The sequence below is a fragment of the Carettochelys insculpta genome, chromosome 3 (assembly GCF_033958435.1).
Source record: "Carettochelys insculpta isolate YL-2023 chromosome 3, ASM3395843v1, whole genome shotgun sequence".
Classification (NCBI taxonomy): Eukaryota; Metazoa; Chordata; order Testudines; family Carettochelyidae; genus Carettochelys; species Carettochelys insculpta.
Window position 1 is genome coordinate 42,362,505 of NC_134139.1, and position 14,147 is coordinate 42,376,651.

At 43.8% G+C, this 14,147-nt stretch overlaps 1 protein-coding gene across 2 annotated transcripts in view; it reads right to left on the bottom strand.

The window, feature by feature from the left end:
- The window catches only part of HEATR5B (HEAT repeat containing 5B), a 98,694-nt gene extending 84,548 nt beyond the window's left edge, over positions 1–14,146 (bottom strand). For both annotated transcript variants that reach the window (XM_074989683.1, XM_074989684.1), the window contains exons 1-6: positions 14,080–14,146; positions 12,404–12,572; positions 10,133–10,344; positions 6,298–6,406; positions 2,549–2,698; positions 701–872 (exon numbers count right to left, since the gene is read on the bottom strand). In XM_074989683.1, the coding sequence (XP_074845784.1) occupies positions 701–872; positions 2,549–2,698; positions 6,298–6,406; positions 10,133–10,344; positions 12,404–12,529 (769 nt within the window). In that variant the 5' untranslated portion in view covers positions 12,530–12,572; positions 14,080–14,146. The remainder of the gene's footprint in view (positions 1–700; positions 873–2,548; positions 2,699–6,297; positions 6,407–10,132; positions 10,345–12,403; positions 12,573–14,079) is intronic.
- Position 14,147: the final 1 nt, after the last annotated feature.

Here is a 14,147-nt window from a genome sequence, read left to right on the forward strand (position 1 = left end):
GTTATGTACAATAACTCTGCCATGAAGCCTCTAGGGGTTCTATGACAGTCCCAAGCCTGGATAAAGGAGGAGGGTTGGGCAGATGAGTGTTGATGCTCTGATTGTAAAACAACAATATAAATGAAATCTGATGCTAGTATGACTGACTGATAACAGATGCCGACTTGGACATCCCCCAAATAAACAAGGTCTGCAGCACCAATTGAGCGGGTCTGGGTTGGGTCGATAATTTGGCTACAGCTCAAACAGGAGAGGCAGGCCCCATAGATAATAGGTAGATGATATAATAGATTGGTGAAGAGCTAGTCTACAGAAACTAAGCCACCCCACACTGGAGAGGGAAACATGAAAGGAAACAGTGAGAGAGGCATTAGACACCAATGGGTGCTGAGTCCATGGTTGTTGTTCTTGTTGTTGATGATGATGTGTGTACAATGCTAGTCTCGACGAATCACAACTGAGATTTTAGCTACTGCGCTTTTATTTTTTTGTTTTCATATTTTAATACTACCAAAATCTCCTGGGGCAAATCTTTTTTTTTTTTTTTTTGGCAGACGGAAACTAAACTATCAGCTTTATCTCCTAATGGGAATATAACAAGAAATCCACATACAATTTGCTTTTAAAATTTAAGTCTACAAAAAAAATCCATGAACTGAAACAACAACACATCATGTCATGCTGTCATATAATGCTGTACCTGTTGCTTGTTTTGGTATCAACGCTGTAGCCATTACTGTTCCCAAAAGCTTTGACACTGCAACTCGTACACCATAATTTGAGTTTTCCAGGGCTTTGAAACAGAGTGTTGCTACGTTTTCTAGCTCAGCAGTCCACATAAATACAGCTTCATTCTGTAGTTCCAGTAGGCACTGTAGAAAAATAGGAATACTGGAATACTTCTGCTGACTTTGTTTCCTTTCTATCATTAAACTTATGCTTAATTAGATTTATTTGGCAAACTTATTTATATATTAAAGACCTCTGATTGGCTTTTTCTTTTCCATCTCTCCCATTTAATCTCAGATAATTTGCTGGAACAATCACTGAAGAAAAACCATGGGACTATGCAAAAACTTCCAAACATGGCTTATTTTTTGTTTTAATATACTCAGCTAGGCTTGAAACATCTGAAACAGATCACATTGTCAGCCTCTTTTGTGGATAAGACTGTAAAGGGACATCTAGAGGTGGAAACAGATCCAAGAGTTGAGGGATCATTGATGCTGTAAACTGAGCAGATTACACTAGTCATATTATCCCATTCTACATGTCAAGATCCATAATGTATAGTCTCCCAAATCCAGAGATTTAACACACAGAATTTTTCCTGAGAATATGTGTAACTCTCCACTTCATCCATGTTCTGTGGGGGCAAAGTTCTTCTTGTGTGTTTTCATTAACTTGGAGTAATTTTGTTGAACAAGATAGTCTAGTGAAAAATCAATATGCTGCATGCTGTATAACCAGATTTAACTAGTATTTTACTACTGTAAGAAAGCTTCTTGTCTGTGGGTTGTCTCAAAATCTAGCACTCCACGCATACATTTATGATGAAGTTTGGATGTTGGAATGTGTGGAAGTTAAAATGAAGTTTAATTTCTTATCTCCAATTTGGATATAGAGAGCAGCAAAATACCTAGTAGACCATCTGCCTGTGCAGCATTATTCCCTAGGAAATATCTTTAGTGCCTATTTAAATGACTAACACTGGGAAGAGTAGCTTTTGAGGCAAAAGTAGAATTATTCAGTGATTTTTTGTGCTAGTACTAAGTACCAGCACCTCAGCAGCCCCAGCCATGGGACTGGCTGGGGGTGGGGACCTGACTGAGTACAGGTTCCCCTTTTTTTCTCTCTTTTTTTTTTTTTTAAAGGCACTAAAATTATTAATAGGGTATCTCAGCCAAGCAAAAATAAAAGAAACACTTAAAGGATGAGAAGAGGAATTTAAAATGGAACAAAAAGGGAGTAAGATTTTTAAAAAAATAGCTGAATATCAAACTCTATCAGTAAAAAACCTTAATGTGTATTAATATTATTAATATTAATATTACAAAGTGGAATAATCCCTTAAGGGAAGAGGTTCAAAGTTGGACTGGACAAGCCACCAAGATGTGTCCTGTATAGGTTAATTCTATATCTGTAATTCCTATAATTCTGGGATACAACTTTGGGCGGGGGGGGGGAGACTTTCCTAAAGGAAGATGCTTTTCTTCTAAACACCACTAATAATTTAATGCAAAACAAATAAAAAGAAATGTATTGTTACTTACACATTAATCACAGAAAAGGCACCAGGCCATAATAAACAGATATTTCACAAGACATACATCACCTTATTCTTCTAGACTGAAAATAAACGCAAAAGCAAAAACCTTGCCATTTTCCCTATAATTCACTTTGTTGCCACAAACAGCATTAAGTACTAGGCTTTCAGAAATGTACCATACTATACAATAAAGAACAGGAAGCAAGCCCAACAATAGTAACCTTGCATCCAGAACGGGAAGAATAGTGGATTTTTAAACTTTCTAAACAATGTACACACCTTAGCTACTGCACATCGTACAGCCATTGATCTATCGGTCAGCAGAGATCGAGCATTCTTATAAATATCCCGGTGGCACGAAGCTGCGGCACCACCCAGTCCATTTAGAACTTTCTGTAAACTCATCAATATTTCACTTCGACCCTGAGACTGTATTTGTGAAAATAAAGCAAAGGACAAAAAAGCATTTTACAATCAACAGTTCTTCACAGGCATTTGTAGCCCAGCTATAAGCATTAATGTTATACCACCATTTTTGTAGATATAAACACAGTAAGTTCTCAGAGTACGTGAGGGTTCTGTTCCACGCACCCTCGTGTAAACCCGAATTTCGCGCAAGTTGGGGTCTGGCTTTTTGCCTGGCAGAACACATGTTCTGCAGCCAGGGAAGCAGCAGAAAGGTAAGTCCTGTGGTGTGGGCTGGGGGGCAGCTGGGGAGGGTTAAGCCTGGCAGTGGGTTGGGGCTGTGGTAGGCAGACGGGAGGGTGGGCTAAGCCTGGCATGGATTAGAGCTACGGGGGGTGAGGGGTGGAGTTGAGCGCAGGTGGTGAGCTGGGCTGCAGGGGGGCGGGGAGTTGAGCCGGAACAAGCACCATGCCTGGGTGGTGAGCCAGAGGGGGGTGGTTGCACGAGATCTATGCGGGGTGACGGGAGGGGAGGGGATGGGATGGTGGCTTGTGAGCTGGGATGGGGATTGCACCGGAGCTGCGTGGGTAGCTTGGGAGCTGGCAGGGGGGGTCGCGCTGAGCCACGCAGGGCGAGGGGAGAAGCAGCAGCGGTTTGTGAGTTGGCAGGGGGGTTGCGCCGAGCTGCGTGGGGCGGCAGAGGCTTGAACCAGAGCCACTTGCAGGTGGTGGAAACTGGGATGGGGGGTAGGGTCAGGGTCAGACGCGTACGAGCAGGATCACGCACTCTGAGTTTGCGTACTCTGAGACCTTACTGTATTGGGTACACAGATGATACAAACTTATCAATTCAATAAAATCACTTAGGATAGCTAGAGACTAAACAAATACAATGAAATTTTTGTGCAATGTTCAGTAGCAAATGCTATATTTAAGTATGTAAAATGGTCCCAACTGTTATAGATCATATAAGATATGTGTATGCTCAAAGAAGAGCTAATGACTAGTATCTCACAGATGGTGTAGCAAGAACTCCCTCTGCTGTTTAAATCTACTTCAAGCACTGTGTAAAGTGAATATAATTATTATTACACAAACTTCGCTTGCAACATGAAACAGGAATAGAAAACAGAACATACGTAGATGTTGTAAATGTAAATGTGCAATCTATGTTGCATTCAAACTTCTATTTTAATTTTTTGCATTTTATTTCTCAAAAATACTAACAAGAAAATGGGAGCAGAAGGGGACAATCTAGAACTACAGTAGGGTCTCAACATTCGTGAGGGTTTCATGTTGAGAACCCTCGCAAACGCTGAATATCGCAAATATTTCAGCTGCCAGCCCTCCCCACCTGGAGCTCAGCTGCTGGCAACCCAGCAGGAGCCCTGGCAAGGCAGTGGTTGGAGGTGCTCAGGGCACAGAGCCCCAGGGAATCCCCAGCAGCCAGCACTCCTGCCCAGAGCCCCTGGGAAGTGGCAGCTGCCAGCACTCCTGGCCCTGGGGACCCAGGGAAAGCAGCAGACTCACAAATAATTGAATTCGCAAACCTTAAGTTCGCTGATGTGGGGACCCAACTGTTTTGATTTACATAATTCATTACATTAGCTCTATCTGCAAAACTTTTACCCACCTAATAAAAGTTTGAGTAGCTACACCCATCCATCTTTTTTTAAGTATATCATTTCTACTTAGCATATCCCAAATGAAAACTTCAGTATATCACAACCGTGAGAACAAAAAAAAATTTAATTACTATTCCTCAGTAAGCACATGGAGGCTACACGTCTACACTAGAAGCATCTGTCTACAGAAGTAATTGTCAGAAGAAATGTTCTGACAAAACGTCTGTCGACAGATTGTGTCTGCACATAAAAGCGGATCGGTCTTTTGACCTACATTGTTGAAGCGGCTACCCAGCTTTTTTATGGACAGTTTCTGTTGAGAAAACACATTGTGTGTGTAGACGCGCCGCAAATGTTCACTGCAAAACTCTAGTGTAGACATAGCCCATATGTTTCCACGTTGCCTGTAAGCTCTTTAGGGAGAGAGTGGTTTTTTGTTTTGTATTTTTCATTAGCATATTTGCAAAACTAAAACACAGTGCTTGTTAAACATTTAAAAACTCCAAAAACAGTTCAACAAAATAACCTAAAATGCCACTCCCACTGCCTAAAAAAGAAAAAACAAAAGCCACTGGTAAGATGACAGCAAACACAACAGCCTCAGTTGAAAAGATTTTTTATGGCAAGTTCAGCTCAGTATAAGAGAGTTAGCCAGCTGACAGACTGAGCACCTAGCACAGCCCAAATAGCCTGTGTGTGTCCAGACTTAAGTCTATATCATTTTCTTCAGGGCCAGGTTTATTAATCAACAGAAGACACAATGGCTCAAATGAATACAAGGCAGTTGAGAATAGATAACCTTTTCATTTCCCGAAAGCTGGAAAGGGGTGAAGACACATCCTTCCACAACAAGGTAGCCTTCTGTCCACTATACAGAGTCTTTCCCAGGTCCTTCCCCAACCCCAGCTTTCTCAGTGGTAGGATAGGTTGCCAGTTTATAGCAGCTGCTGCTTGCCACTTTGGCCTGATCTACATTATGGTCAGGTCAATGCAGGCAGTTTATGTCAACCTAACTATGAGTTTATATTAAAAACTTTCACTCCTGCCAACATAACTGCCCTGCTATGCCAACTTACGAACTCCACCTCCATGAAAGGTATAGAGTCAACACACATGTAGTTAAGTAATGTACAGGTTGAACTTCTCTAATCCAGCATTCTCTGATCAGGCAACATCCATAATCTAGCATGACTTTAGTTAGCCGGATGACCACTTACGTGTGAGGCCATGTTTCCTGTTGTCCCACAAAGTTTGTTTACTGCCACAGTCCTGGCTCTGTGCTCTGTGCTATTATTTAGCTATAATTTACCCCTAAATGTCTTCTCAGTACCCAATAAGCAACAGAATTGTTGGTAATGCTGCTAGCCAGTATTGACCTCCCATGGTTCCACAAATTCTTTAACTTGGCAGGTCCTGAGGGTGCCAGACTAGAAGTTCATCTTATCGTGTCAAGAGTAGACACTGTGTTGGTTACATCAACAATTCATGACCTTAAAAAGCTGTTCCAGAATGACCTACATTAACAGAACTATCACTACGAGCACTCTGGTGAAACCAGGCACTAACACCACAAGGAGCGAAGCACAGCAATGTATTTACTGTAGAAACTGCACACCATGCCCTCAGAATCATATGACTTTTGTCATGTGCCATCTGAACTCAGTCACCTCAGTCTTAAAGAACTGAGCGGTGAATAAGAGTGCAGAGACATGTGTCCCAGGACCAGCACCTTGTCACAGGGGTTATAATGATATTTCGAACAGATTTTCGACCTTAACAGTTGCAATCACAACTGACTGCTATAATATTCACAAGCCAAACTTTTAAACCACTTCTATAAGACAGCTATACATATCTTTATCCTGATACGAACTATATAGATAGTATCTTTTTGGCTATCCTATTGAAACACTGTGAAGACATTTTAACTAATAAAAATAGTTTTGGCTTTAAAAAAAAATGCCTAATTGTGCAGCCCTAAACTGCAAATGTAACTTACCTCTGCACTTTTCAGAGACTTTAAGAGATTATTGACGGTTTCAGGAAAAGAACTGCCCAGCATCCTGCCCATTTTTTCATAAAAAGCTCCAACACATGCCACTGCAGCCCTTCAAAAATAAGACATCCCTTAGTTATCTCTTTGTCAAAGTTTAATATACAACTTAAATGGAGGCATCAGACTAGAAGATACTGTACATTTAAAAAACAAATTTCCTTATGTTGCTAATCATCTTTTATTAGTAAAAGCTACTTATTATTCAGTGGTTACATTGGTTGTTTATATTTTGCTCAACTCAGACCAGCTGAGTGGGGGCTTTGCATGAGAATAGGGAACCTTCAGGGGACAGAAGGCTTGGGGAAGATTCATTGACAAGATATTTTTCTTTAGGCCCAAATCTTGTGTAAACTTAAGCATATGATTAAAACTTTGCTGGATTAAGGGCAGACAAAACAGATGAGCGATACATTGCTTACATTTTGTTATATACGCCCTGACAATTGAGAAAAGATTGATTTTTTTTTTAAATATAGAAGCTTAAAATGTTGCACAAGGCAGTTACCTTTAGACACACTAAAACCATTGGGTCAGTTAATTTTTGCACACACACTTTTCTTTTTGTTTATGTTCGGGTACTAAAATAATCTGGTTGATTGGGGTGAGGTTTTTGTGCTGGCTTTGGATTTTTGGGCAGTGGTGGAAGATGAAGGTGAAGGCAGGAAAGATTTTGAATAATTTTTTATTGCAATGAGACATACAACTAATTCCTGCAGTATGACAAAAGCAGCAACTGTGCATAACAGGTCCATGAGAATGTGTGAACTGATATCACAAAGGCAGGAGGCTTTCTTAGGGTATGCCTACACCATGAAATTGGACTGTCTGGTTAAGGTCAATTTTCTAGCACTCACTTTTGTGAAGTTGAAGGTGCATGTCCGCACTCGCACATGAAGTTGACAGTGTGTGTCCCCGTTAGTATTGCCAGCTTCGATTTTGTCAGCAATGTACTGTGCATACCTATCCCACAGTTTCTGATGCCCCCCTTGTATTGTGGGTTTCTGCCTGACAGGGCAAAAATGTGCCATGGTTGTAGGTGTGTGTCTGACCAGCATCCTATAGTGCACTTCTCTCCTCCTGCTCCCATTGGAAAGCAATAGCAAAAATAGGTTTTCTGCCCCTTTTTTTCGCATCCATACAGACGCCATTGCAAAGCTATCATGGAACCGGTACAGCTTAAATTTTGAGAGTAAAGGGACTTTGAAGTTGCCCAGGCACTTCGAAGTACTGGCGGGTGAGCCGCAGCTACACACAAGTCAGCACTTCGAAGTTTAACATTTTGACATTGCCATGGGGGAGAATTAGCTTAATGAACTGCTGCATATGCACCACGGCACTTCATTAATAATCTCCCGACACCCTACTTACCATGCTCCCTTCGAAGTAGGGAGCCAGTGTAGACACAGCCTGTGTCTGAAAGCTTTATGGAGATGTGCAAGGAGCATCAGCACTCCATCCCCAGACACATTAACAAGCTGTTCTGGGGCCCCGGGCTGTGTGGGTACAGTGCCCAATTTCCTTAGCCCTTCTGTAGCATTATTAAAAAAGTGCCCTCCCTGCCATCAGGGTCCGGCTGCGAAATGTCCTGGGAGGAGGTGGTGAGAGCCAGCGTTAAAAAAAGTTCCTGACTGTAGGCAAGATCAGCTGCTCCATCTGCCTGATGACCATTGACATTATCCTCCTCTTCATCATCCACCACATCCTCCTTGCTCTTGCCAGAGTATTCCTGAGGAATCTCTTTGGAGGTATTCACAGTCTCTTTGGCGACAGTGGTTGGGTCACTCCCTAGCATCCTATGCTGGTGCTCATAGAGCCAGCATGTTTGCAGCAATGAACAAGAAGATCCATTTGCTTCCTTTGTTTTATGGTACACCTGTCTGAGCGCCTTAATTTTCATGCAGCACTGCTGGGCATCCATGGAGTATCCTTCTTCCCCCATGGCCTTTGATATCTTGGCATACACATCTGCATTTCTTTTGCTGCTTCACAGTTCTCACAGCAAGTATCATTCCTCCCCAGCAATGAGGCCCTGGATCTCCTGCATCTCAATGCTGGAGCTTGTCTACAACCTTGGGAATTCATGGCCAGATGTGCTGCTGAGGTGTGCTGCCTGCTTCACTCACCACTCTAGCCAAACAGGAAATGAAATTCAGATTTTCCCATGCTGCTTCCTGCACATCTGGAAAGCAGCAAAGCTGAAAGTGGTGGCCAAAGTGGTCACAATTTGGCCCTGTGGGACATCTCCAGGAAGCCAACAACACTGAGTTTCAAAACACTGTCTGTACTACTCTAAAGTCAACCAGGCAAGGTCATATTTGGCATTACTCCTCAAGAAAAGCAAGAGTACAAAAATCACACTAAGGAGCCCTTAAAGTCAACAGAATGGACTGGCTCCTTAGAAATTTGACGTACTCTCCAAGTGCAGACCATTAAAGTTTTTAACAAATACAATGGAGAATGCTTAACATTTTTTCAATAACTGATAGCATTATTATCCAACCAGATGTTCATTTCAAACTTATCAAAGCTCATAACTCCTCACCATGGAGCCTTTGCATGAAATGGATGACATTTCAAAGTTCAGCTGTTTTTGAATAACCTCAATAGAGAAAAAGGCTGTTGGGATATTCTTTAAGCAGGGAGAGTAATATGTTTGGGAATGTATAATACAAAAACTGTGTTGCTCAATGTGTGTCAAAAAAAGCATAAATCAAACAAGGAGAATTTCAGCCCAAGCGATCAATATTTCAGATAATTACAAGTATGTAAAAACAAAAGGTTATAATAGAAACTACTACTAACTGATCTTTCCTACCAGCAAGACTGCTGGGACAGTGTTTCTCAACGACTATTCCTTGGACCGGTGCTGGTCCACGGGACCTCTCTGACAGAGATTAGGAAGACAGCAAGCCAGTCTTGGGCTTCAAAAGGTTGAGAAGCACTATGTTAAAATACCTGAAATATGAGCTGAAGCTAAACAAACACAGAGGACAAAGATTATTTATTCACGAGACAACACCCACTGTTTGCTATTGTAGATGAATACAAACAGTGAATACACTTTCTGAAGAGTATGTAAGATCACTCTCCAGAAAAGATAAAGTCCATATTAGGAGTTAGCCTGCAATTTCCCATATACCATTTAATTTGAGAATCAAAATGTCCCCGTAAATAATTAAGAAAACTCTACGTAGAGGAATTTGTCCTCATGTCATTCTAACTATCAGGCATTGGTTTTCCTCTGCATGACATAAACATGTAAAAATTTGCCCAGACCAGAAGACATTTCCCTACCTGGAAGAAAGGCTCTTCAGCCTCAGAGAGTAATATAATTTTTTTTTTTAGCTCAAAATCCTTCTCTAAATGCTCCCACTCTTGCTCGTATTATTTCTCATTTATTTTTTTATTATGTAAGCACGCAGGTATATAACACACCAATACATACAAACAGCGTGCATCTACACTAGGAACTAACTTCGAAGTTAGGCACTACTTCAAAGTAGTCAACAGAGTCTATATACATTTTTTTCCCTTACTTGGAAGTTAATTTTGAAATAAGGCAGCCCAACTTCAAAATCCTTGCTCCATTCCCAGGAATGGAGTAGTGCCCAACTTCAAAGTTTACCTGCGAAGTAGGGTGTGTGTAGACACACAACTTCAAAGTAAGCAACTTCAAAGTTATTTTTGTAGTGTAGACACAGCCATACTGGCTAATGCAGAACTATGATATACTATTTATAACAAACATTCCCCATTTTTAAGGCAACATTTTACTCACAGTTTGGTTGGTAAATAGGCAGCAGTATCATCCTTATTCTTAATAATGTCATTACACTTATCAAGTGTCTGAAAGACAGTAAATGTATCACCAATGCTGTAAAGAGCAGCAAGATTTTTAGCCAGTAATTTCCGTGTGGGTGGCCCTGGGGAACTGCTGATGAGTCCAGTTAGCTGTTCCACAAGCTTCTTTTGTTTTTCCTTGACGTCTGTCTGTTAAAAGATCAAAATTAGTGTTACTATATTCTCGCCATTCAGGTGTAATTCAATATTTCTACCAGTTTTCAGAAATCTTGGGGGAGATTCTTTTGGTTTCAATCTATAGTGTACAGATAGTCCCCGATTTATGAACAGGTTACATTCCAAACACCTGATCGTAACTCGATTTGGTCGTAAATCAGAAACACCCTTATACTGTAATCCCTTGCAGTACACAAGAGTTGCATGCCATGCAATCGTCGCGTACTTTGAATTTCGCCTAAGTCGGGGAGGACTTGGGTTGGGGCCTTGGGCGGAGGCAAGGGGGTTAAGCCTGGATTTGTTTAAGGCAGCAGTGGTGGTGGGAGGGTGCAGCTTAGCTGGGGCTTGCAGGGGGTTGGGGCGCGGGCTGTGGGGGTGGTGGATAGGCAGGTTGGAACTGGATCCCTGTGAGCCGGGGGTTGGAAACCCTGGGCGCAGGTTGAAGCCGGAGCCCCAGGTGCTGGAGAGCGTGAGCTGGGTCCATTGGGGATTGGGGGGTTGAACGGGGTGAACCAGGGCAAAGGGGTTAGAGCCTCATGCTCCTGCAGCAGCTGACAACCCAGCATGTCCCGGAGGGGGGGTGTCAGCTGGGGACAGGGGGCTGACCTGGGCAGAGGGTATTGAACAGGGGTGAAGCAGGACACGGGTGGGCTGAGCTGGTGGGGGGACAGAACCCCTGTGCACACACGGCAGCAGCTGACAGACAGAGCCCCAAGTGCGGGGTTGGGGTGGGGAGCTGGGGCCATGGGAGGGAGCAGTTGAGCTGGGCCGGGGGAGTTGAACAGGGGGTGCACCAAGGCAGGGTGGCTGAGTGGAGGGGGGTTGGAGCTCTGCCAGGGACTATGAGCTGGAGCCCCAGGCACAGGTTGAAGTCGGAACCCCACGTATAGGGGGGTGAGCTGGGGCAGGGGAGGGCTTGAACAGGGGTGCACTGGGGCAGGGTGCTTCAGCAGGAGGCAAGTTGGAGCCCTGCATGTGCTGAGCCAGCTGCATGGGGTGGGGGTGATCTGGAGTCACAAGGACTTGTGGGGGGTTGGGTCCAGGTGGGGCGGGGGGGTTGGGACACAGGAGTTGGAGCTGGGTCCGCAGGGTTTGGAAGGGAGACCCAGGTGTGCAGCTGGAGCCCCCCGCTGGGGGAGGTGACCTGGGGCCCGCAGGTGGGGTGAGCTGGAGGTTGGTCATATGTACAAATGGTTGTAAGCTGATGTGTTCGTAAGTCAGGGACCGCCTGTACTCAACACTAGCACACGCAACTGCTAAATGGAAATATAAAAGTGGTTGCTACTGTTGAGTTCTTACTGTTTCTATTATTTATTATTTATCAACCAATAATATTGCTTCATAGAAGGTCCTTTAAGCTCCAAGAAACTGTCCCTTGTTGTTTTTCACCATTTTCATCAACATGAAAAGGCTCCACACTAGAAAAGCAGAGCTTGATACTTTGAGATCACTGAAGAACTGTAGAGGCTCCTAAGTATATTAGTTTGGAAAGCTGTAATTTCAGATTCAGCGCAAGTAACAATGAGCAACTTAATAAGCACAGATTTTACAAAACTGTAAGCTACAGTCAGAAGTTTTTATATACACACACACACACACACACTTATAATTAGGGTTGTACATAAATCAAGTTTTTGGGGGTGTAGAAAATTCAGGACCTTACATGCAAATGACAAACTACTGAATTTCATGAAGTTTGAATGGATGTAATGTTACAAATGACGTTAAGTCAATTTCCAGGAGTGTATAAATCTCACACTATTGTTAGTCAATATCACGGAGTCATTGACTAATTTTTTATTATTAAAAAGATTTGGTTGAAAAAAATTTAAGATCACAGTCAGAAACATTTTTATGTTTTCTGTGCACTCCATGAAATCATGATTAATAAAGGAGCCTTCTTACAATCACTCTGCAGGCTTGGTCCCAGATGCTACTACAAAAAATGGATGTCCATTTTGTAACTTTCCTGAGCATCAAATTAACTTGCAAGTATTTAGCAAAAGAAATAAAGAGGGACAAATAAAATTACCTTGTTGGCAGCTACAAGCACTTTATCCAGAAATCGCAACCACTCAAAAATAAAGACCGGCCTCTTTGCTTCTGTGATTTGTGCCAAAGCCTCTTCATTTAGCAACAGACTGTGAGCTAGCTCCATCGTTACTTAAATTCTGATTTCTCTGCAGATTCCCGTACTGTCCCTAAAATAAAGTTAATGTACAATGTAAAGCAGTAGAATGCTTTTGCTACAATATTTAATGCAAATTACAGTTTTCAGAGCAGAACTGCACTTTAGATACAGACTGCAGTATCAGACCCGAATCCTGAGTATGCTTATACTTTTTTAATTAAGTAGTATCATAAAAATCAACATGTAAATCTATACAGCCTACAGCAGTGAGCCTCTAAACCTGAGTTAATGGAACTGGGCTTGCAGGGCTCATGCTAGTGCTCTAGGTCTAGGTGTCTAGTCAGCTCTTTGAACCTGCAGCTGGGTTTGGAGCTCAAGATTTGAAATCTAGGAAAGTGGTGAAGCTCGAGACCCCAAGCTGCTATCCAAGCCACTACTTTGAAGAACTGTCTATCCAGCTCTTTTTTGAATGCTTGCAAGTCCAAACGTATCAATTAAAACTGTGATGCCCACTAGCATAAGCTGTGTAGAGATACCTAATGTACTGAGTACCATGTTTAAGATTAAGCACAGACGTGCATTTGAGGTACAGGGAACTTAAATCTTAACAGAAAGCTTTAGGATTTCAAAGGTTGTTTTCTGCCTGGCCAAGAAAGACATTGAGGTCCCTGTAAAAATTTGTAAATAGAAAAAAGAATATTTCCCCACAGGTAGGAGGAGACTCTACAGTACTTCCCTTCTCTTTCTCTCTCTCTGATCTTGGTTAGCCCTTTAACCTCTCTCAGGTACTGGACGCAACGTAGAGGAATACTCCATGGGGCTTCTTGTAGGAGTCTAAAGAACTTTTGGCTGATTTGTGAGACAGTCCATGAAGTCTTTCCCCCTTCCAGTTGAAGGGGTCACCATTCAAGCCCACAAGGCGTTGCTGTTGTTGCTTTAATCGGAGACTATCCTACACAATCCACATGATGTGCCGCACCATTCAATACAGGAACAGTGTATTAATGCAGGTGATCAACCCACTTAGTCATCAAGGTAATTAATAATGGATTGGATGATGCAGCTGCCTTCATCCAACATATGCCGGTACGAGCCCCGGAAACCACAAATCCTAGGATACAGCCCAGACTACCAAACACTGCTGCAGAGCCCCGCTACCCTCCAGCGGCTGTCACCGCTGCCCCGCGGGGCCAGCCCCGTGCCACCACACGCCCCCAGGGCCGGGGCGGCTGCAGCCCCCTGCCATCCCGCAGCACTTCTGCAGGGCCATTGGCAACCACCACCTCCGGGGCTGCTTGGCCCGCTGAGCTTCGCGGCCACACGCTGCTGGAGCCCGGCCCTCAGCCGCGGCGAGCCCCGCACGCAGGGCCACGCTCGGCAGGTAAGCGAGCCCCGCACCCATCCGTGGCGCCCGCCAGGCCCGTCGCAGGATTTCAGGCCGCCTGGCCCGGCAGCACTTCCCCCAGCCCCGCCCGCCAGGGCCGCTCCTGCTCCCCGGGGCCCGCGAGTGTCCCCCTCCCTCCCGGCCCCCCCGGACAGCTCCCCGGCCGCTTCCGAGCCCCGCGAGCCGCACTCACCCGCAGGCGGCGAGCCCAGCCTGCAGCGCACCCTCCCGGCAGCAGGAAGGGCCGGGCCCGGTCGCGCG